Source organism: Oratosquilla oratoria, chromosome 43 (assembly GCF_046742065.1).
Source record: "Oratosquilla oratoria isolate Oo_2021 chromosome 43, ASM4674206v1, whole genome shotgun sequence".
Lineage (NCBI taxonomy): Eukaryota > Metazoa > Arthropoda > Malacostraca > Stomatopoda > Squillidae > Oratosquilla > Oratosquilla oratoria.
In genome coordinates this window covers 18,708,060-18,733,837 of record NC_134819.1, presented here as the reverse complement: position 1 = coordinate 18,733,837, position 25,778 = coordinate 18,708,060, and the positions used below count along the sequence as shown (strand labels likewise).

General features: G+C 37.2%; 1 protein-coding gene across 1 annotated transcript in view; it reads left to right on the top strand.

The window, feature by feature from the left end:
* The window catches only part of unc-13-4A (BAI1 associated protein 3), a 207,203-nt gene extending 188,348 nt beyond the window's left edge, over window positions 1-18,855 (top strand). Inside the window, exons 28-31 of the mRNA XM_076179939.1 lie at window positions 1,200-1,377; window positions 2,070-2,193; window positions 16,161-16,366; window positions 18,720-18,855. Coding sequence (XP_076036054.1) covers window positions 1,200-1,377; window positions 2,070-2,193; window positions 16,161-16,366; window positions 18,720-18,814 — 603 coding nt within the window. The 3' untranslated portion in view covers window positions 18,815-18,855. The remainder of the gene's footprint in view (window positions 1-1,199; window positions 1,378-2,069; window positions 2,194-16,160; window positions 16,367-18,719) is intronic.
* The last annotated feature ends 6,923 nt before the right edge of the window (window positions 18,856-25,778 follow it).

Genomic DNA, 25,778 nt, shown 5'->3' with positions numbered 1-25,778 from the left:
GAAAGAAAGATTGGACTGTTACCTGTGATGTATTGATGTGGATTGGTTTATGTTAGAGGTGGACAAGATGTCTACCTGTGATGTATTGATGTGGATTGGTTTTTATTAGAGGTGGACAAGATGTCTACCTGTGATGTATTGATGTGGATTGGTTTTTATTAGAGGTGGACAAGATGTCAATTGTTCAATATTTGAATATGCAGATGCAGGCGCGAATAGCTATTTCCAGTATTTGCGGATGTAGATTCGAATGCAGATATTCTTGGCCATTAAAAGTTTAAGCCACAGCTAATTGTATCAGAAGTTTAAGCCACACATAAGAAAGGAAGAGAGGAGGAGTTTGAATGTGTTTGAGATGAGGTGCCTGAGAAGTATGATAGGGGTTACTAGGCTGGATAGCGTGAGAAATGAGGAGGTGAGGAGGAGAATGGGGGTGGAAAGGGAGTTGGGAGATAGGGTTGATGAAAGAGGATTGGGATAGTTTGGACATATGGAAAGAATGAGTGAAGAAAGATTAGTAAAATAGGTGTGGAAGATAGAGATGGAAGGAGTGAACATGAGGGGGTGACAAAGGATGAAATAGATAAAAGGGGCATTGAGAAAGAGGGGAATGTCTGTTGAGAAAGGATGGGAGAGGACAGAAGATAGGGGTGAATGGAGAATGGATGATGCTGTGATGCATGAGGGGGATGGGGGGTGAGGGAGTATGTGTGAAAAATAATTTAACGCAGCCCGAAGTGATATCTCCCCGTCTTCTCCATTTCTGCATGAGGGTACAGAGAGAGGGGATTGCTGATTTGATGAAGCAGGCCTTGCTGTGGGTGTGTTGTGTCTTGTGACACTGCCTCTGACCCAGGGCAGTGGACAATATGCAGGGATGAACCCGTCATCCAGGAGGTGCCAAAATAAGAGGGAGGGAAGAGGGTAGAGGGGAATGGAGTGTGTGGGGATGGAATGGGTGGGAATGGTTTTTATGCCTTTGTTTTATGGCTATCTCCTTTGTAAGGGGAAAAAGCCTTTGGTATATGTAGGTAAAATACAATTAGGTAAATACACACACACACATATGCAGTGATTAAAAAATCAGCATGAGACCTTCAGAGTAACACAGTACCTTCCTAAAGTGTCCAAGCAATATTTATTCACCTCACCCACTTGTTACGTCTCCCTAAAGTGATATTACATTTTTCTTCTTGAAGCTTCACAAGACGTCGACAGAGGCTCTGGTAGATGCTTACCACATGGAACGGCTAGCTGAGCAGGAGCACTACGACGCCCAAGAGTATGGCACGCTTTATGTTAGGGTCTACTTCAACCACGACTCCCTCTGTGTCGAGGTGCTTCAAGCCAAGAATGTCATTCCACTTGATCCGAACGGTTAGTCAGCCATGATGGGGTGAGTCCATTCAGCTGTGATTTTTAAGGAAAGTCATAAACTGATCATGTGATCCAGTACTTTGCTGAATTACATTCAGTGAGACCTCTCATTAACAGACGTTAATTAGCTGTGTTTGCGGTGTTTTCGCTGTGTTTTCGGTGTTTTGGAGTGGTTTTTGGATGGCATAGTGATTGCATGCACTAAACAACAGCACCAAAAACACTGCAAACACAGCTAATTAACGTCCATTAATGAGAGGTCTCACTGTAATACACATATGCACACACATACACATACACCGTACTGGGGTATTGACCTTATGTTGTCATGCAGTAGTGATTGCATGGCAGCATGCAGCTAATGATATAGACTATTTTATAGCAACCCTACAAGCAGAAATCACACATCATTTGTCTATGTTGACTCACTCCCCATTGATACTGGACAAGTAGAGGGGTAGTTTACAAGTTGCTTTCAGCAGTAGTGACAACTAAACCAGTCTTGTGTCAATGAGACTCAAGGAAAAGTATAAGCAGGTTTTGTGAAGAAAATTTAAATAGAAAATTTATGTGCTTTATTAGTGACACAGTTGTGGAGGCAAGGAGAGCTAGAAGATTGTAAACAGGCCGGCCGGGGTTGGCAGGTTTTTGTTGTTAGTCACATGTAACCCAGTGTTTCCCAATCTCCGCAGGACTGAGTGACCCATTCGTGGTCATCGAACTATTGCCACGACGCCTCTTCCCGAAGTGTGCACCTCAGCAGACCAACGTTCACAAGAAGACGCTCCACCCTCTCTTCGATGAATGTTTTGAATTGTAAGTATCGCCCGTGACAAGAGAAGTATTAAGAATAGTGACGGGAAGTGGGGAGGTGGTTGGCTCTTCAGAAAGCTAGACGAGACCTCATCTGTGGTGCTCTGAATGTTGAGCATGCAACCTTTGAGCATATGGTCCTTCCTTCATTTGAATTAAATGGTCTAGTGTTAACCGCAGCACAATAGCTAAAGGCTGTCATAGTAGCAAAGGAGTTACTTGATATATATATATATATATATATATATATATATATATATATATATATATATGTAATATGTATATATATATATGTATATATATATATATGTATATATATATATACATATACATATATATACATATATATATATATATGTATATAAATATACATATATATATACATATATATATATATATGTATATATATATGTATACATATATATGTGCATATATATGCATATATATATAAATATATGTATATAAACATATATATATATACATACAGGAGTCCCTCAAATAACTCGGGGGTTAGGTTCCTGAAATTACCGTGTATGACCAAATCCACGTATGCTGACATTCCATATTAAATACCGAGAACCGTATGTATGTGTATTTACCTAGTTGTACCTAGTTGTATTTTACGGGAAGGGGAGCTATGCTCGTGGGGTCCCGTCTTCATATCTCATTTTATCTAAACTATTTTTAAATTCATGTATTGTTTTTGCACACACCACTTTCTCATCTAACTTGTTCCAACTGTCTATTGCTCTGTGAGGAAAGCTGTTCTTTTTCAAATCTCTTCTATAGCTGTCTTTTTTTATTTTCTTTCCGTGTCCTCTTGTATTTCTGTCATCCCATTTTATCAGATTCTCTCTATCAGTAATTTCTATGCCTTTCATGATTCTGTAAATAGCTATCAAATCTCCTCTCTCTCTTCTTTGCTCTAGTGTCTGTAGTTTAAGTTTTTGTAGTCTCTCTTCATATGATAGTTTTGAGAGTGTTGGTGCCAGTTTTGTAATTGCTCTTTGTATTCTTTCAAGTTTTTTTATACATTTTTTTGTACTTGGTGACCATATCGTTGCTGCATATTCCAATCTTGGTCTTATCAGGGTGATTAGGATTTTCCTCACCATTTCTTCATCCAGGTATGTAAATGCCACTTTGATTGTTCTTATTAAATTATAAGTTTCTCCAAAAATCTTATTTATATGTTTCTCAGGTGACATATTATTCATAACAATGACTCCCAGGTCCTTCTCATTTTCTACTTTTTTTATTCCTTCTTTTCCCAAATTATATGATCCTGTTATTCTGTTTTTGCTTTTTCCAAATTCCATTATACTACACTTTTTTGTATTGAACTCCATCTCCCACTTCCTACTCCATTCTTGTACTTTATTTAGATCTCTCTGTAGTGATTCACAATCTTCTTCAGTTTTCACTCTTTTCAGTAATTTTGCATCATCTGCAAAGAAGCTCATATAGCTTTCAATTCCTTCATCCATATCATTAATATATATAGCAAACATTATTGGGGCCAGAACTGTTCCCTGCGGGACACCGCTTATTACTTCATTCCATTTTGAGTGCTGATCTCTTATCACTACTCTCATTTTTCTTTCTTGCAAAAAGTCTTCCATCCAATTTAGCAATTTACCTTGTATTCCTCCTTCATATTCTAATTTCTTAAGCAACTTCTTATGTGGTACTTTGTCAAAAGCTTTTTTTAGGTCTAGAAATGCACAATCAGCCCATCCATCTCTTTCTTGTATTATATCTATTAGCCTTGAATAGAAACATATTAAATTGGTGACGCATGATCGTCCTTGTCTGAATCCAAATTGCCTTGGCTTTAGTACGTTGTTTTTTTCCAAGTATTTTACCCATCTACTTTTGATAATTCTTTCACATATTTTTGCTATTGTACTTGTTAGAGAGACTGGTCTATAGTTGGTAGGTTCTTCTTTATTTCCTCCTTTATATATAGGTACTATATTTGCTTTTTTCCAATCTTCTGGAACTTTTCCTTCTTTTAAGGAACTGCTTATTATGCTATGTATTTTGTCTGCCAGTTCATTCCTGCATTCTTTCAGAATCCAGTTTGCTATTTCATCTGGCCCATGCGATTTTCTGACATCAAAATTACCCAAGTGTGTCAATATTTCATTCTTCGTTACTTCTATTTCTTCCATAGGGGGGACTTTTTCCTTCCACTCAATCTCTTCAGGTTGTATATTTTCCCTTGTAAACACTGATTTAAAATGTTTGTTCATAATTTCTGCCATTTCCATTTCCTCAGTGTATTCAACTCCTCCTTGTCTTAATTTCTCTAAGTCTTGTTTGTTTTTCAGTTTATTGTTTACAAATCTGTAGAATAGTTTTGGTTGATCTTTACACTTTTCTATAACATCTTTTTCATATTTTCTTTTTTCCTCTCTGCACTTTTGTACATATTCATTTCTATAACCAGTATATATTTTCCATTTTTCAGGTCTTCTGTCTTTTTTCCATCTGTTCCAGGCTTTGTCTCTTTTGTCCTTTAACTCCCTACAACTTTTGTTGTACCAGCATTTTACATATTCTTTTTCTTGTTTTTGTCTTGGGACATACTTTTCCACTCCTTCTTTGTAAATTTTTGTCAAAATATTCCATTTCTCTTCCACTGTTGTTTCTTCTTTGTATATTTCTTCCCAGTTTTCTTGTTGAAAGAATTCTCTTATTTTATCAAAGTTTGTTTTTTCATACATCATTCTTCCTTTTCTATATTGTTCATTTCTTTTCATATATTTTTCTTCATTAAGTTCCAGTTCAATCAATATGTGGTCACTTTTACCTATTGGTGTTTTATATTCAATCTTGTCCACTATTCTAGGTTCAGATGTAATTATTAAGTCTAGCCTCGATGGTTCTTCTTCATTTCTATACCTAGTGTTCTCTTGTATCCATTGTGTCATTGAATGGTCAGTAATCATCTCAAGTAGAGCATTTCCCCATGAGTCATCACCACTCTTTACTGTCATGTCTTCCCAGCAGATTTCTTTGCAATTAAAGTCGCCCATCATAACTATTCTTCCTCCGTCTTCCATTATTTTAGTTAATGCTATCTTTGTGTCCTCTAACATACTTTTATGTTCTCTCTCCTCCCATGAGGCTGTTTTCGGAGGCACATAATTGATCACAAATTTTCTGCTCTTCTTATCTCGGTCTTCCACTTCTATCATAATCATCTCTACTGTATTCTTTCCATATATGACACCTTTCACGTTTATATCCTTCTTAGTCAGGAACATAACTCCACCCCCTTGTTTTTTCTCTCTGTTTCTAATCCAATAATTGTATGTATCATGTCCTACACTGTTGGGTGGTAGTGGGCCTTTTAATTTTGTTTCTACAATTCCCATTATGTCCGGTTCTTTTTCTTTCAAATAATCATTCAGTTCATTCAATCCTGTTATCAATCCATCTATATTTGTGTAAGACACTCTTAGTTTTCTGCCACTTCCATTGTATTCTCTGTTTCCCTTATGTTTTTCTTTAGTATGTCGAACTGCTTTATTTTCATGTTCACTACTCTCCAATAGAATCTCTCTTTCTCTGACTCCGTTCTTTCCTCGTTTTTTGCCTTAGCTTCAATTCTTTTCTGCTTTTCTGCCTCTCTTTCCTCCTTATTCATTTCTCTTTTTATCCATACCTTTTTATATTGATCATTTGTTGCTAGTTTCCCTGTCTTGGATAGAATTTTCTCTGCCGTTGTTTGTGACCTGAATTTAATCTTAATTGGTCTGGTCTTATCTGTACTATATTTTCCGAGTCTGAATTTTTCCTCAATTTCCTTTATAATTTCTGGTTCATCTTCCTGGACTAATTTTAATAAACTGCTTACTCTTTCATTTTCCTCCTTGATTCTTGCAGTTCTATCTGGGTTATGTTTCTCTTCCATTCCTAATATAATTATACATTTCTTTTTGTCAGCTAATTCTCTTACTATATTCTCCTTCTGTCTCATCACTTTAATAACTGAGTCTTCATTATGTTCTTTCAATTGCTGTTTGACTATGTCAGTGAATGAAACCTTATTCCCTTCTTGAGTTATTCTCCAATTTTTAGCTTCTGTAGCTAGTTTCTCTCTGTTTTCATTACTATTCTTCTTCAATTTCTCATTCTCCTCCTTTACATTTCCTAACTGTCTTTTTAGGTCCTCTATTTCTTCAGTTAAGATTCTGTTAGCCTTCTCTAGTTGTTCCAACCTTTCAATTCTTTGAAAAATGGAGTCTACGTTACCTAACTTACGCTCCAAGTCCTCGATCACCTTATCAACTCTCTCCTCTAGTCTTATCAGTCGGGGGGGGGGGGGGTTGTGTCCCCCCCACCCTCTTTAAATCCCTGGAACATATTCTCGTCACTTTCTTCTGTATTGCTCCTCTCTATACTTCTAATCTTTACATTTTTATTAGACATTTGATCCTCGCTAAGTCTTTTGTTTACCTTCCGCTTGTCTGGCTGGTCAAAGTCTACTCCCTCCTCATTTCCTTCCATTTCCCTCAGTAATCCCTCCCCTTTTCCTCTTTCCCTACGTTCCCACTACTCCACGAGCAATTTCCCCCCCACCCTGCAAAAACACTAGGCACTTCTCTTTGCGTTGGGATCCACAGACTTCACTTTTCTTCAGAACGTCTTCTAAGCCGTCCATTCGTTGAAGTGTGTGTATTTACCTAGTTGTATTTACCTAGTTGTATTTTACGGGAAGGGGAGCTATGCTCGTGAGGTCCCGTCTTCATATCTCATTTTATCTAAACTATTTTTAAATTCATGTATTGTTTTTGCACACACCACTTTCTCATCTAACTTGTTCCAACTGTCTATTGCTCTGTGAGGAAAGCTGTTCTTTTTCAAATCTCTTCTATAGTTGTCTTTTTTTATTTTCTTTCCGTGTCCTCTTGTATTTCTGTCATCCCATTTTATCAGATTCTCTCTATCAGTAATTTCTATGCCTTTCATGATTCTGTAAATAGCTATCAAATCTCCTCTCTCTCTTCTTTGCTCTAGTGTCTGTAGTTTAAGTTTTTGTAGTCTCTCTTCATATGATAGTTTTGAGAGTGTTGGTGCCAGTTTAGTAATTGCTCTTTGTATTCTTTCAAGTTTTTTTATACATTTTTTTGTACTTGGTGACCATATCGTTGCTGCATATTCCAATCTTGGTCTTATCAGGGTGACTAGGATTTTCCTCACCATTTCTTCATCCAGGTATGTAAATGCCACTTTGATTGTTCTTATTAAATTATAAGTTTCTCCAAAAATCTTATTTATATGTTTCTCAGGTGACATATTATTCATAACAATGACTCCCAGGTCCCTCTCATTTTCTACTCTTTTTATTCCTTCTTCTCCCAAATTATATGATCCTGTTATTCTGTTTTTGCTTTTTCCAAATTCCATTATACTACACTTTTTTGTATTGAACTCCATCTCCCACTTCCTACTCCATTCTTGTACTTTATTTAGATCTCTCTGTAGTGATTCACAATCTTCTTCAGTTTTCACTCTTTTCAGTAATTTTGCATCATCTGCAAAGAAGCTCATATAGCTTTCAATTCCTTCATCCATATCATTAATATATATAGCAAACATTATTGGGGCCAGAACTGTTCCCTGCGGGACACCGCTTATTACTTCATTCCATTTTGAGTGCTGATCTCTTATCACTACTCGCATTTTTCTTTCTTGCAAAAAGTCTTCCATCCAATTTAGCAATTTACCTTGTATTCCTCCTTCATATTCTAATTTCTTAAGCAACTTCTTATGTGGTACTTTGTCAAAAGCTTTTTTTAGGTCTAGAAATGCACAATCAGCCCATCCATCTCTTTCTTGTATTATATCTATTAGCCTTGAATAGAAACATATTAAATTGGTGACGCATGATCGTCCTTGTCTGAATCCAAATTGCCTTGGATTTAGTACGTTGTTTTTTTCCAAGTATTTTACCCATCTACTTTTGATAATTCTTTCACATATTTTTGCTATTGTACTTGTTAGAGAGACTGGTCTATAGTTGGTAGGTTCTTCTTTATTTCCTCCTTTATATATAGGTACTATATTTGCTTTTTTCCAATCTTCTGGAACTTTTCCTTCTTTTAAGGAACTGCTTATTATGCTATGTATTTTGTCTGCCAGTTCATTCCTACATTCTTTCAGAATCCAGTTTGCTATTTCATCTGGCCCATGCGATTTTCTGACATCAAAATTACCCAAGTGTGTCAATATTTCATTCTTCGTTACTTCTATTTCTTCCATAGGGGGGACTTTTTCCTTCCACTCAATCTCTTCAGGTTGTATATTTTCCCTTGTAAACACTGATTTAAAATGTTTGTTCATAATTTCTGCCATTTCCATTTCCTCAGTGTATTCAACTCCCCCTTGTCTTAATTTCTCCAAGTCTTGTTTGTTTTTCAGTTTATTGTTTACAAATCTGTAGAATAGTTTTGGTTGATCTTTACACTTTTCTATAACATCTTTTTCATATTTTCTTTTTTCCTCTCTGCACTTTTGTACATATTCATTTCTATAACCAGTATATATTTTCCATTTTTCAGGTCTTCTGTCTTTTTTCCATCCGGTCCAGGCTTTGTCTCTTTTGTCTTTTAACTCCCTACAACTTTTGTTGTACCAGCATTTTACATATTCTTTTTCTTGTTTTTGTCTTGGGACATACTTTTCCACTCCTTCTTTGTAAATTTTTGTCAAAATATTCCATTTCTCTTCCACTGATGTTTCTTCTTTGTATATTTCTTCCCAGTTTTCTTGTTGGAAGAATTCTCTTATTTTATCAAAGTTTGTTTTTTCATACATCATTCTTCCTTTTCTATATTGTTCATTTCTTTTCATATATTTTTCTTCATTAAGTTCCAGTTCAATCAATATGTGGTCACTTTTACCTATTGGTGTTTTATATTCAATCTTGTCCACTATTCTAGGTTCAGATGTAATTATTAAGTCTAGCCTCGATGGTTCTTCTTCATTTCTATACCTAGTGTTCTCTTGTATCCATTGTGTCATTGAATGGTCAGTAATCATCTCAAGTAGAGCATTTCCCCATGAGTCATCACCACTCTTTACTGTCATTTCTTCCCAGCAGATTTCTTTGCAATTAAAGTCGCCCATCATAACTATTCTTCCTCCGTCTTCCATTATTTTAGTTAATGCTATCTTTGTGTCCTCTAACATACTTTTATGTTCATTCTCCTCCCATGAGGCTGTTTTCGGAGGCACATAGTTGATCACAAATTTTCTGCTCTTCTTATCTCGGTCTTCCACTTCTATCATAATCATCTCTACTGTATTCTTTCCATATATGACACCTTTCACGTTTATATCCTTCTTTGTCAGGAACATAACTCCACCCCCTTGTTTTTTCTCTCTGTTTCTAATCCAATAATTGTATGTATCATGTCCTACACTGTTGGGTGGTAGTGGGCCTTTTAATTTTGTTTCTACAATTCCCATTATGTCCGGTTCTTTTTCTTTCAAATAATCATTCAGTTCATTCAATCCTGTTATCAATCCATCTATATTTGTGTAAGACACTCTTAGTTTTCTGCCACTTCCATTGTGTTCTCTGTTTCCCTTATGTTTTTCTTTAGTATGTCGAACTGCTTTATTTTCATATTCACTACTCTCCAATAGAATCTCTCTTTCTCTGACTCCGTTCTTTCCTCGTTTTTTGCCTTAGCTTCAATTCTTTTCTGCTTTTCTGCCTCTCTTTCCTCCTTATTCATTTCTCTTTTTATCCATACCTTTTTATATTGATCATTTGTTGCTAGTTTCCCTGTCTTGGATAGAATTTTCTCTGCCGTTGTTTGTGACCTGAATTTAATCTTAATTGGTCTGGTCTTATCTGTACTATATTTTCCTAGTCTGAATTTTTCCTCAATTTCCTTTATAATTTCTGGTTCATCTTCCTGGACTAATTTTAATAAACTGCTTACCCTTTCATTTTCCTCCTTGATTCTTGCGGTTCTATCTGGGTTATGTTTCTCTTCCATTCCTAATATAATTATACATTTCTTTTTGTCAGCTAATTCTCTTACTATATTCTCCTTCTGTCTCATCACTTTAATAACTGAGTCTTCATTATGTTCTTTCAATTGCTGTTTGACTATGTCAGTGAATGAAACCTTATTCCCTTCTTGAGTTATTCTCCAATTTTTAGCTTCTGTAGCTATTTTCTCACTGTTTTCATTACTATTCTTCTTCAATTTCTCATTCTCCTCCTTTACATTTCCTAACTGTCTTTTTAGGTCCTCTACTTCTTCAGTTAAGTTTCTGTTAGCCTTCTCTAGTTGTTCCAATCTTTCAATTCTTTGGAGAATGGAGCCTACATTACCTAACTTACGTTCCAAGTCCTCGATCACCTTATCAACTCTCTCCTCTAGTCTTATCAGTCTGGGGGGGGTTGTGTCCCCCCCACCCTCTTTAAATCCCTGGAACATATTCTCGTCACTTTCTACTGTATTTCTCCTCTCTATACTTCTAATCTTTACATTTTTATTTGCCATTTCGTCATCCGGTGGTCGTTTCATGTTGACCTTCCGCCCGTCTGCCTGGGCCAAGTCCTCCACATCCTCATTACCTTCCATTTCCCCAGTAATCCCTCCCCCTCTCCTCTTTCCTTACTTTCCCACTACCTCACGAGCAATTCCCCCCCCCTGCAAATACAAAAAGGCACTTCTCTTTGCGTTGGTATCCACAATCTGCACTTTTCTTCAGAGCGTTCGTCAAGCCGTCCGTTCGTTGAAAGTGTGTGTGTGTGTGTGTGCGCGTGTATGTGGTGTATGTATGTGGCGTTTGTGGCGTATGTATGTGTTTGTGCGTATATACATGTGTGTGTATGTGGCGTATATGCATGTGTGTATGTGGCGTATATACATATGTGTGTGTATGTGGCATATACACGTGTGTGTGTGTATGTGGCGTATGTATATGTGTGTGTATTTGGTGTATGTATGTGTATGTGGCATGTGTATTTACCTAGTTGTATTCTACGGGAAGGGGAGCTATGCTCGTGGGGTCCCGTCTTCATATCTCATTTTATCTAAACTATTTTTAAATTCATGTATTGTTTTTGCACACACCACTTTCTCATCTAACTTGTTCCAACTATCTATTACTCTGTGAGGAAAGCTGTTCTTTTTCAAATCTCTTCTATAGCTGTCTTTTTTTATTTTCTTTCCGTGTCCTCTTGTATTTCTGTCATCCCATTTTATCAGATTTTCTCTATCAGTAATTTCCATGCCTTTCATGATTCTGTAAATAGCTATCAAATCTCCTCTCTCTCTTCTTTGCTTTAGTGTCTGTAGTTCAAGTTTTTCTAGTCTCTCTTCATATGATAGTTTTGAGAGTGTTGGTGCCAATTTTGTAATTGCTCTTTGTATTCTTTCAAGTTTTTTTATACATTTTTTTGTACTTGGTGACCATATCGTTGCTGCATATTCCAATCTTGGTCTTATCAGGGTGATTAGGATTTTCCTCACCATTTCTTCATCCAGGTATGTAAATGCAACTTTGATTGTTCTTATTGAATTATAAATTTCTCCAAAAATCTTATTTATATGTTTCTCAGGTGACATATTATTCATAACAGTGACTCCCAGGTCCTTCTCATTTTCTACTTTTTTTTTTATTCCTTCTTCTCCCAATTTATATGCTCCTGTTATTCTGTTTTTGCTTTTTCCAAATTCCATTATACTACATTTTTTTGTATTGAACTCCATCTCCCACTTCCTACTCCATTCTTGTACTTTATATAGATCTCTCTGTAGTGATTCACAATCTTCTTCTGTTTTCACTCTTTTTAGTAGTTTTGCATCATCTGCAAAGAAGCTCATATAGCTTTCAATTCCTTCATCCATATCATTAATATATATAGCAAACATTATTGGGGCCAGTACTGTTCCCTGCGGAACACCACTTATTACTTTATCCCATTTTGAGTGCTGGTCTCTTATCACTACTCTCATTTTTCTTTCTTGCAAAAAGTCTTCCATCCAATTTAGTAGTTTTCCCTGTATTCCTCCTTCAGTTTCTAATTTCTTAAGCAACTTCTTATGTGGTACTTTGTCAAATGCTTTCTTTAGGTCTAGAAATGCACAGTCCGCCCATCCATCTCTTTCTTGTATTATATCTATTAGCCTTGAATAGAAACATATTAAATTGGTGACGCATGATTGTCCTTGTCTGAATCCAAATTGCCTTGGATTTAACACTGTTTTTTTTTTCTAAATATTTTACCCATCTACTTTTGATAATTCTTTCACAAATTTTTGCTATTGTACTTGTTAGAGAGACTGGTCTATAGTTTGTAGGTTCTTCTTTATTTCCTCCTTTATATATAGGTACTATATTTGCTTTTTTCCAATCTTCTGGAACTTTTCCTTCTTTCAAGGAACTGTTTAGTATGCTATGTATTTTGTCTGTCAGTTCATTCCTGCATTCTTTCAGAATCCAGTTTGCTATTTCATCTGGTCCATTCAATTTTCTGACATCAAGATTACTCAAGTGTGTCAATATTTCATTCTTTGTTACTTCTATTTCTGCCATAGGGGGGACTTTCTCTTTTCATTCAATCTCTTCAGGTTGTATGTTCTCCCTTGTAAACACTGATTTAAAATGTTTGTTCATAATTTCCGCCATTTCCATTTCCTCAGTGTATTCAACTCCCCCTTGTCTTAATTTCTCCAAGTCTTGTTTGTTTTTCAGTTTATTGTTTACAAATCTGTAGAATAGTTTTGGTTGATCTTTACACTTTTCTATGACATCTTTTTCATATTTTCTCTTTTCCTCTCTGCACGTTTGTACATATTCATTTCTATAACCGGTATATATTTTCCATTTTTCAGGTCTTCTGTCTTTTTTCCATCTGGTCCAGACTTTGTCTCTTTTGTCTTTTAACTCCCTACAGCTTTTGTTGTACCAGCATTTTACATATTCTTTTTCTTGTTTTTGTCTTGGGACATACTTTTCCACTCCTTTTTTGTAAATTTTTGTCAAAATATTCCATTTCTCTTCCACTGTTGTTTCTTCTTTGTATATTTCTTCCCAGTTTTCTTGTTGAAAGAATTCTCTTATTTTATCAAAGTTTGTTTTTTCATACATCATTCTTCCTTTTCTATATTGCTCATTTCTTTTGATATATTTTTCTTCATTAAGTTCCAGTTCAATCAATATGTGGTCACTTTTACTTATTGGTGTTTTATATTCAATCTTGTCCACTATTCTAGGTTCAGATATAATTATTAAGTCTAGTCTCGATGGTTCTTCTTCATTTCTATACCTAGTGTTCTCCTGTATCCATTGTGTCATTGTATGGTCAGTAATTATCTCAAGTAGAGCGTTTCCCCATGAGCCGTCTCCACCCTTTACTGTCATTTCTTCCCAGCAGATTTCTTTGCAATTAAAGTCGCCCATCATAACTATTCTTCCTCCATCTTCCATTATTTTATTTAATGTTATCTTTGCGTCCTCTAACATACTTTTATGTTCACTCTCCTCCCATGAGGCTGTTTTCGGAGGCACATAATTGATCACAAATTTTCTGCTCTTCTTATCTCTGTCTTCCACTTCTATCATAATCATCTCTACTGTATTCTTTCCATATATGACACCCCTCACATTTATATCCTTCTTAGTCAGGAACATAACTCCACCCCCTTGCTTTTTCTCTCTGTTTTTAATCCAATAATTATATGCATTATGTCCTACACTGTTGGGTGGTAGTGGGCCTTTTAATTTTGTTTCTACAATTCCCATTATGTCCGGTTCTTTTTCTTTCAAATCATTCAGCTCATTCAATCCTGTTATTAATCCATCTGTATTTGCGTAAGACACTCTTAGTTTTCTGTCACTTCCATTGTGTTCTCTGTTTCCCTTTTGTTTTTCTCTTGTATGTCAAACTACCTTAGTTTCATATTCACTACTCTCCAATAGAATCTCTCTTTCTCTGACTCCGTTCTGCTCTTTTTTTTTTTCTTAGCTTCAAGTCTTTTCTGCTTTTCTTCCTTTCTTTCCTCTTTATTAATTTCCCTTTTTATCCATACCTTTTTATATTGTTCACTTGTTGCTAGTTTCCCTGTTTTGGATAAGATATTCTCTGCCGTCTTTTGTGACCTGAATTTAATCTTAATTGGTCTGGTCTTATCTGTGCTATACTTTCCGAGCCTGAATTTTTCCTCAATTTTCTTCATAATTTCTGGTTCATCTTCCTGAACTAATTTTAGTAAACTGCTTACTTTTTCATTTTCCTCATTGGTTCTTGAGGTTCTATCTGGGTTATGTTTCTCTTCCATTCCTAATATAATTATACATTTCTTTTTATCAGCTAAGTCTCTTACTATATTCTCCTTCTGTCTCATCACTTCAATAACTGAGTCTTCAGTTTGTTCACTCATTTGCTGTTTAATCATGTCAGTAAATGCATCTTTACTGTTTTCTTGAATTGCCTTCCATCCCTCTCTGTTTTCTTTATTATTCATCTTTAACTCTTCATTCTCCCTTTTTACTTCTTTTAACTGTCTTTTTAGGTCTTCTATTTCTTTAGTTAAGTTTTTGTTCACCTTCTCTAGTTCTTCCAATTTTTCAACCCTCTGTACAATGTTGTTAACATGACTGAACCTACGCTCCAAGTCCTCGATCATCTTATCGACCTTCTCTTCTAGTCTTGTCAGTTGGGGGGTGGGGGGGGGGGTTGTGTCCCCCCACCCTCTTTAAATCCCTGGAAAATATTCTCATCACTTTCAACTGTATTGCTCTTATCTATACTTCTAATCTTTACATTTTTATTAGACATTTCATCGTCACTCAGCTGGTGGGGGGCCTTTTGTTTACCTTTTGCCTGTCTGCCTGGGCCAAGTCTTCTCCTTCCTCATTTCCTTCCATTTCCCCCAGAAATCCCTCCCCTTCTCCTCTTTCCCTACTTTCCCACTATCCCACGAGCAATTTCCCCACCACCCTGCAAATACAATAGGCACTTCTCTTTGCTTTGGTATCCACGAAACTTCAATTTTCTTCAGAACGTCTTCTATGCCGTCCGTTCGTTGAAGTGTGTATGTGTGGGTGTGCATGCGTGCATGTATGTGTCTGTGTTCACATGTACAAGTAAGTATGTACATGCATGTGTCTGTGTTCATATTTGTGTGTACACGCACGCACATTTACAACATACACTGGTTGTCTAACGCATGTCTACGTGTGCGTGTCTACACGTGTGTAAGCATGTATATGTCTGTTTTTTATCTCCCAAACCACCACCGCCAGTAACAACAAGAACCTCATAAGAGAAATTAAGACACGACACGCACAGTCATTATCAGACTTTTTAGTTGTGTTCCAAACGAAAGAAACATTACACTTCAACAGGTTAGGGCGGTAAAATTTCATGATAGCACGGTGCAGGTGGTGGAAGCGACAAGCTAAATCTTGTTGGCTACCCCCCTACTCCCCCTCTCCTCCCCTCCCTCCCTCCTGCATCAGTACCCGGAGGTTGACACGTGACCGCAGGCAGCCACCCACGGCTATCCCCTCGCCCCACACCCTTGTATGAGCAGTTTCCAGTGTACATAATGACCGCGTTATGGTAAAATAGAAAGCAGTCACCACGAATGTTTGCGATGTTGCTGCGTGTGTGCGTATGTGTGCCCGACTCAGCGCGAATTTTAAAACGGTTCTCTACATTTGAGATGGTTTTGAAATAAAATCCGTGTTATTCGAATCCGCGTTATTTGAGGGACTCCTGTATATATATATATATATATATATATATATATATATATATATATATATATATATATATATATATATATATATATATATATATATGTATGTATATATATAATGATGCCTCTCCCTGTTGTGCTGTGATCTTCATAGTTCACTATTCCCCAAAAAAAGAAATCATATTACTTGACTTTCCTTCTCTTCTCATTCCATCCACTAAACAGTCCCGCCATGTTGGAGGACTGCCGCTCCGAAGGCTCCATGCTTCTTTTCACCCTCATGGACCACGACGTCATCACCTTCAACGACTTTGGAGGCGAGGCTTTCCTCTCACTCAACACCATTCCGGGAGTGGTGGTCAACTCTTCCGTCGATAACTTTCACGGACTTAAACCCATCGAACTCAGCCTCATGTTCCAGAAAGACCCAGGTAATTGGAGCTTATGATGCGGGGGAAAACATGGTGTTGGTGATGCATGAGGGTTTTGAGAGAGATGGATCCATAGCCCTTTAGGGTAATAAGGAAAGCATGTTTAAACATAAATGAAGTGAAGCTTCTTGTTGCCATTATTTCAGATGGTATAAAAAAACTTATGTGTCTTGTATTCATACTCAACAAGCAATTGCTGTCATACTTTTGTTATTGATACCTTCAGAAAGCTAAAGATATATACATACATACATATACCAAAGGCTTTTTCCCCCTTACACAGGGGGTAGCTAAAAAGAAAAAGGCATAGAAACCGCTCCCACCCATCCCATTTCCTATATATTCCACTCCCCTCCACCCTCCCCCTTCCCTCTTATCTTGGCACCTCCTGGATGACAGTCATCCCTGCATCCTGTCCACTGCCCTGGGTCACAAGCAGTGTTGCAAGACACAGCACATCCACAGCAAGGTCACTTCATAGATTCGGTGACCCTCCCCTCTACATCCCCTCATGCAGAAAAGGAGAAGATGGGGAGAAATCTCTTCAGGCTGCATCAGATTTTTTCTCATACATACTTCCTCACCCCCATCCCCCACCCACTCCCCCTCATGCATCACAGCATCATCTATACACATCCCTTCTCCATTCACCCCTATCTTCTGTCCTCTCCTGTCCTTCCTCCACAGACATTCCTCTCTTTTGTAATGCCCCTTTCACCCCATCCATCCATTTCATCCTAGGACGCCCCCTCATATTCACTCCTTCCTCCTCTGCCTTTCACACTTCTTTAATTAATCTTTCTTCACTCATTCTTTCCATGTGTCCAAACCATCTCAATACTCTTTCATCAACCCTATCTCCCAGCTCCCTTTCCACCCCTGTTCTCCTCCTCACCTCCTCATTTCTCACTCTATCTAGTCTAGTAACCCCTATCATACTTCTCAGACATTTCATCTCAAACACATTCAAACTCCTCTCTTCCTCTCTTATGTTCCATGTTCCTGCCCCGTACAGTGCTGTTGGCACAATCATTCCTTCATATAACCTCCTCTTAGCATCCATTCCCAGATGTCTATTTACCATTACACTTTTCAATCCACCAAGGCATTTACTCACTTCTCTCAATCTACATTCTACCTCCATCCCCACTCCTCCCTTTCCTGCCACATTCGCCCCCAAGTATCTAAATCTATCAACTTCCTCCAGTCTTTCACCCTTTATGCATAAATGCATTTATGTTCACCCAAATTCCTCCCAAATAAAAGAGAGAAGAAAATATGTCATACACTGACTCAGACACTCCTACGCTTCCAAAAACACTGCAGATATCAAGATTGACATGATCATATTTGGAATCCATTCAGTGAGTAGGTCCACCTTGCTTTATCCATACCTGGAATTTCCCCGCCACTTAGTAAAACCAACTGATGTTAACTTAAACATTTTTTGGAAGTACAACACAGTTTCTAGTGAATCCAAATGACCTTAACCCATTCACACTGAATAAGATAATTTGGTATTAGCTAGAATAATCCGTTTGAATTAGAACACGGGTGAAATCAAGTTCAATATTGCCTATAATCCTTTCATCTCCGTGACAGCCTAGGCACATTTTTTGTGTCTAACCCTAAAGAAACATCATGTTGCATTATTCATTCAGACCTTTAATTTGTGCAGATTCTGTTCTCCAATTGAATGAAACACTACCAGGAATGGGTGCCATTGGTCATTATTCACAGTCGTGGTGCTCACTTTCCACGTGCCATCCCACAAGGATCCACGTATCCTTCTCTGGCAGTCCATGTTATTATTATTATTATTATTATTATTATTTTTTATTTATTTATTTATTTATTTATTTTTTTTTTTTATTTTTTTTTTTTTTACTATGTGTATTATTGTCACTTATTTTTCACAATCTATGCATTATTGACAAATTTCAAGTGTGTTGATAATAGCATCTAGAGTATATATTCTTTGTCAGGTGAGTCCGTTGTCATACTGGCACACCTGTAGCGTATTGTCTGTGATCAAACTGGCTAGCTGCCAGTTTTGCCAGTTTCTCCAACTGTCTTTTCATTTGGTTTATCATGAATTAACTGTTCAAGGGCTATAGTCCTAAAGTATAACTTACAAATTAGACTTTGCTACCGTTCATTAAGTAGTTGAAAAATTAGGTCCAGTAATTTTTTCTTCTTCTTTTTTCAATTCTCTATTGTCTGTTCAAGTTTGCTATTTGTTCATGTTGGAATGGGATGAAACAAGGAATAATTAAACTTTTTGTTTTACAGCTATAAATGAAATCAAGTATCCTTAAGGAATAGATGGTTAAACATGTTTTTTCTTTTCCAGAAAATTTGATCCTAAAGGTGCTAGAGACCCGGTCCAATGACAAGATGGCTCAGGACTTCGTGAAGAAGCAGAAGGAAAGGATTGCATCCTCCTAGTGCCCAGCGGGAGCCCATGGTAGTCCCTCTGTGGGAGGTGTTAGGCGAAAGACTGCCAGGGCTTCTCTCAGTGTCAAAAGCTTCCGATCTCGTTCCAGAGGAGACAGGGCAGGGCGTAGATACAGTTTGAACCTTGAAGTTTGACATTTAAAAGGGTAAATGCCAACTGGGTCGCTGAAGCCCAAGGGACCTCTCAATAGTGTGGGTACCCAGTATATCACCAGCGAAGTGCTCAGGCCAGCCGTCTCAAAGCTAACATTTTACATGTCACTTTGGTGCATACCAGCTATGTAAGCGCCCTACACATATATGTAGAGTTAAGAAGCGAAACTATGTCGACACTTTTGCCTGTCATAAAAAAAAGCACCCTACTCGAAATAGAGTACTTTTTTTTTTTTTTCTTTAAGACTAGCCAACTTTTGTTTACATTTAGTCTTGAACCTTGGTTCACAATGGTTCATTGTGGTTACAAGTGCATACTTAAGTCATAACATATTCATGACCAATGAACACACCTTTATTTCTCAAATAAATTTCAAATACATGCAGAATACCCAGTACAGTATATAATTGTAGAAGATGGAAAAAGGGCAACTGGTGTTCTGTATTATAAGACAATCTGCAGTGAAATAAATTAACGTTGGCTGACAAAACCTCAACCATGACTACCCAGTGAAGAAAAGCAGTCATGTACAGATGTTCATGAATTATTAAGGTGCATAATAAGAACTGATAGTAATTAATACTATCAGTTGTTATTATGCACCTCAGTAATTAGTAACTAATAGTAATAATTAGTGACTATGGATTTTATCTATTTATTATATAATTTTCTGAATTCGGAACTCACTAAATCCTGTTTGTTTGTTTTTCAATACAACCTCTGCGCACATGCAGTGGAGCTGAAAATATTGGTAAAGGTGGAGATGAAAAGAAGTCATTGTCAAGGACAGTGGGCACCCTAAATTGTGGCTCTCTCTCTCTCTCTCTCTCTCAGGTGAATAAGATGTCTAGCAATTGCCAAGATCTATTAAAAAAAAATTATCACATTGTCTACATAATGACCATTATTCAAATGAATTCAAATGAATTCAACTTACATCACAAGATACGAGTATGAGTAAAAGCATTATAGACAAAAAATAGATGTCACTATAAATAAGATGCTAGTTGATATCAATAAACAGACAGATAGAGTGAGGAAATTCTGGGAAGAAACAAGAGAGAAACTACCAGATTCAGACAGTATACAAGTACATCATAGATATATATTTATATATTACTGTTTTTCCTGGCACATTTGTGTGATTTTATGGATTGACCGCTGGAACCAAAGGTTACTTAATGGGCACCTACAACCATGGAATCAAAATGACATTCCAACAAAGTAGGCAAGCAAAAGTTTACAAGGAATGAGTTTGAACATATGGGGCTTGGAATAGTGGACACTTGAGGCCTTCGCCACAATGTCATTATGACATTGTGTAGGTGTCACCATGTCATTGCATTAATTCAAAAGTAGTCATTCAGATGTGGCTGATCCACTAAGTCTGGTGGCATGACCAGAGTAGGGATGATAATTGAAGGCATTTGTGAGCCTCGGAACTGGCCACCATGATGACAGTGTGAGAAGGTTCCCTTCACTCTTTCATTGTGCTTCACACTTTTATTTATTATTGTTATTATTATTTTTTTTTTATTATTATTATTATTATTATTATCATTATTATTATTATTATTATTATTTTTTTTTTTTTTTTTTTTTTTTTTTTTTTTTTTTTTTTTTTAGAGCAAGCAATTTTATTTAGCTAAGAAAAGCTCCCTTCACAGCAAAATGGCCAGTCTCAATTAATCCGTCTTCTGTCCACAAGGCTTCAACATTTCTCTAAGTATTCTGTATTGTCCCATTATCTGATACTCTTGATTCATATTTGGATAATGTTTTATGAGTTTTATCTGACTTGTAGTTTCATTGCCTTCATTTAAAAGTCACACAGCTTTTAATCAAGTTTAGATTATTTTTACATTATTAAGTGTACCTCTCCTCGTTTTGGTTTGCCGGGATTTACGTACTGAGTATGAGCAGCCCTTGTGTTTTCTACAGTATCTTTAATGTAGTATCAATTGCTCTAGCACAATTTTTCCTTCGTAATTATTCTAAGATTATTAACATAAGGGAAATTCATAAAAATTATAATGATAATAAATTCCATGTTTTTTCTCATCTTTGAGTACGTTTAAACATCTTAACAAAGTACAAATTACTTTACACAAGGCAGTCAAAAAATCAAACACAGATGTCAACAAAATTCTTTAAGGAGTGTCTTAAGTAGACTTTATTCCTACTCAAAGGTAGGACAGTACCATCTTATGGATGATACTTTGGATTAAGACACGTGGGCCAGGGGATAATTCTCTTACAATATATATCAAATTTAATAGCACCTTGCGTGTATGTGAGGAATTTTATATCAAACATAAACAGAGGTAAGATTCAACTTTAATCACAGAGAATGTCAAATTGAGGCGATGATTTCAGCTTCCGGGCTGAAGAAAAACTAGGAGGTGCATGGACTGGTATATATCCTAAAATTGCTAAAAAAAAAAATTGCCATACCTTTTGCGAACTCCTGTTTGAGCACTCTGATGGTTTTGCTTGTTCATACCAAAATATGCAACATTATATAATACAAAGAAAATATAACTATTCCCTGGAAGAAGCCTCAAACAAAGGAGGAAGACATGTGACAATATCCATTTTTAGGGCCACACGCAAGAGTAACTCCGAATAAGGAAGGAAGTGTTTGAAAAGAAGAAATACATGTTAACTAAGTAGTTAGACAATAAAATAATACAGGTTGTGGGTGTTCCAACATGGAAGCTCGCCAGTTCAAACTGGAATGTGTTCAGCTATACCTTACAACACTTTTGCAGTATATAGTTCTGCTACTGGCATATAGAAAGAAAAATATTGATGATACATTTTTTTATGTTAATACGGAATCTTAGTCAAGAGATGTTTCCGAGTCTGAGTTTGCTCATGTCCTGAATGGAATTGTCAAGCATGAATTTGAAATTCAATTGAAAGATTAAAAGAGTGGGTTAGTTGCTTATAATTATATTATTACTTAAATTAATGTGAAATTCAGTTATTTAATTTCCTGACATTTCATCACAAAAGACTTTTCATTTGTGACAAAATGTCAGGAAATTGAATAGCTAGTGTTTCTGTTTGCCTTTCCTTTGTCATCACAGTCTAGATCGTCCAAACAAATAATAATCACCTATCAACAAGTAAACTTATTTGGCAACAGCCAGTGATGGGTAAACAAATATACTTAAACAAAAGTTAATTTGTTTGTCATTCGTAAGAAAGAATGAAAGTAATGTGAGTCTCATATGGTTCTTTAATGGACAAAAGTGTCGACTTTTTTTTTTTCTTTTTTTTTTCAGTTTACAGTACCATTTTCTGTACATGTTAATATGTGGAAAGAGTCACCTGTATACTGCCTCCATAGACATGACATCTGTACAGGGGGTCACCGCAATTCAACAGGGATGGGGCGGTCTATCATCGGTCAAACCTGGGTTTTGTTGAATCATGATGCAGTTTTTCCCATAGGAATACATTGTAATTAAGGGGGATAGGGACTGACCTCCAGCCTAGACCCCCCCAAAATATCACTATGACCTCAAAAAAACACTAACTTAGACTAAATCAGTAATATTAAAGGCTTCATTTATATCTAATTTTGTTTATTAAACACAGTAAGCTGCTGTACAGAACATTTTTGGTGGTGGATATTGTGGCCTACAAGTCCTCCCACAGTGACAAGGCACGCTCCTGCACGAGCCCCATGCTGATCGGCATCTTGCGTTGTGTCCTGTCCTCTATCCACTTGATCAACATGTCCTCCATCGTGTTGAGACGGGAGTCCCTTGAGCCACGGAGAACAAGGGAAGTCGTGGAAAATGTTGATGCAGTGACCTGGCGGTACTTGTCCCTGTTCTTCCAAATTGTTGATACTGTTGATCTCGGGACACCCATTTCTGCTGCAATGGCAGAATGGGCCATACCTGCCTCACACTTTCTTATAAGCTCAAGCTTATCTTTGAATGGCAGGAAAGTGTGTTTCTTAGGGGTGGGGTCGGAGGTGGATTTGCGTGTCATGGTGGAGGTGGAACAGAGGAGTGTGGCTTGCCTCAACGATGGCTAGGGCGAGAGTGAGACAGAGTGGCGCATCGGGAGTGGTGGCAAATTCAACAGGGTGGGTGGCGCGCGAGAATTGAATGTCGAATTGTTGAGTCTGGCTGTCGAACCTTGAGGGTTGGGTATAAATTAGCTACTGTCGAATATGCGATGATTCGAATTGTGAATGGTCGAATTGCAGTGACCCCCTGTATTTGTTTCAACAGATGGTTTACATTTTCACTGTATAAGAAACTGGATGTAGAGACAAGCCATTTCTGGCCTGTCCCCAATTTGGCATGAAATGTTAGGGACACTAAAGGGCTGAGGATGTACTGTTCTCTTCTGCCACATAGGTACAGTCCTTCTTTACCCATAAGGCTTTCACATAAAGGTAGTGTGTTTATGGTAGGTGTAGTAGGAAGGTGTTAGACTGATTTTGTTTGTTCATTGTTTGTCAAAGGTACCAGACAAGACTGAGAGAATGCAAACATATGTCAGATTATGGGGATGCGAATACAAGCCTTTCGCTTAAGCTACGGTCACACTTGCTATTGTAATGATAGATTGGCTTGTTTTCCTCAGCTTGATGTCAATACGTGCATCTGTCTGGTCACACTACTCACCAAGTCTGCAAAGGGAATTGCCCACTAGGGAGGAAGCACTTCTTGGATTCACAGTTACTTTTGCCACTTGTTTTTTAGCCCGGGAGGACCTGAAGAAAAAAAGTGAAACAAAAGTTGATAAGACCATGAAGAAAAGACAGAGGTGTGTATAGCACCCCTGTGAGGGAGTAGTCCCTTGAAGACAGCCGTGGCTTCTGTGACTTTCACCCACTGCACACAAATAATTTCCAAGACTTCATGCTGCTCACTAACTTTTTCTATGAGACTTATAATAGTCCTATGGGACCAATAAAGTTGATGTGACATGATTTCGGCCATGTGAACACAGATTTGTTTTGCTTGCATACAACTGAGGTCATATCAGAGCTAAATAGTATATTTCCATGAAATTGAAATTAACATTTGGGATTTTTCTTGTATTGTCGTCTATATTTGTTTTAACCAAAAGTAATTTAAAAAAGCAGTGGAATATCTTTTTAGTTGCGTATATGTTGAATAACCAATAGTTTTTAATGCCTCCAACTCGTCTACTACTGTCGCTAGCACCGGATGCCAGGGAAGACTGTTTGTACAGCTTGCTCAAAGCAGTGAGAATCAGTAGCGAGTGCAGCGCAAATGGCTGGCAAATCAAGCTGTATCTCTGGATCCAGCGATTTCAGAAGCTAGTGTGACCAATGGTTTATTAAGCAAGACTGCTACCCCTGAGCCATTTGGGTTTTCCAAACATGCTAATAATTTCCATTGTGCATCCACCAGCATAAGAAATAAGACAAATCTACTTAAAAATGGAATGAAACTCTCAAATCTTATTTCACATTTCCAAATAACGGTGCAAGACAGATGTTAAGCAAGTTTCAACTTAAAACTGCATTGTGAGATAAGGATTCTGTACAGTAATTGTGCAAGGAAACTAGCATCTGTATATACAAATTACACATCGCAATTTCTGTGCCAGTGGTGAAGCAGTTTTGAGTGGACAGTGTCAGCAATAGCTGGGATAGTTGTGGCAGTTGCATTTGGTGGTAATGGTGGTGGTGGTACTCATGCTAGTGGAATAGTAGTGGTGTTAGTGTATACTTAAGCTATGATGGTAAATGTGATCATGAAAGCAAAGGAATGAAAACCCAATTTCGGTGATAATGGAGGAAAACAAAAGGAAAGAAGACACAAGAGAAGAACAAAATAGAAAGTGCTAAGAAATGGGGGAAAAGAAAGGAACAAAACAAAAAAGTAGAACAATGCCAGAGGAGAGCCATATGGGATGTGTCAGCAGAGCAAGAGAGAGGAAGGGGTAAAGGAAGAATATGAGAGGAAAGTATAATGGGTGATGGGGAGAAGTAGGGAGGGTAAATGAGGGAAAGAAGTAGAAGTATGTGAATCGTAGAGAGAAAATGGGTCAGACTAACAGTAAATGGGGAGGAAAGTAGATAAGAAGTTGGAGGAAAGGGTCATGATGAGATGATCCAGTCTTGAAACATGAACCCAATGATAGGTGCTGCAAATTAAGAAACTACTGACTATAAAAAACAAGGTTTGACGCCTATGTCATTCTGCTTCTGAAATTATTTTGTTTAATAGCAGATTCCCCCATGCACACACACACACACCACCCTCTACTATGCTGTTACTCATTTGTGGTTCAACATGACCCATCTCTACATGATCTGCTAAGAAAAAAACAAATATCGAGTGTTTAAACACTTATAGCGATATCATCTTCCACGTACTTTTCAAATATGTTGTATTGACCTCTAAGACCCATCACGACGCAACGACATGCTTATGTTCACCCATGACGAAGGCATGGCCATCCTGATGACAATGAACATATTTTGATACTCAAGACTATAAAGGTAATCACATTATAGGCGGTGGTAACATAGTGATACAAAGATATTGTAACCCTGTTGCTGACAGTAGCAAATGTTGTGTTATCACTTGAATGCTAACACAACCAAGAATTTGACAGCTCTGGAGGAAGGACCAAATATAAACACAATAGATGTGTAATGTATGTGTATGTGTGCAGCTAGCTTTAATATTACGTATGCTTCGTCGGTGTTTATACTGCAGTGGCTGCGTTATCATGCACCATATCAATTCAGACTATTTTGATTTAAATGTGTTTATATACAAGTATGTATGTCCT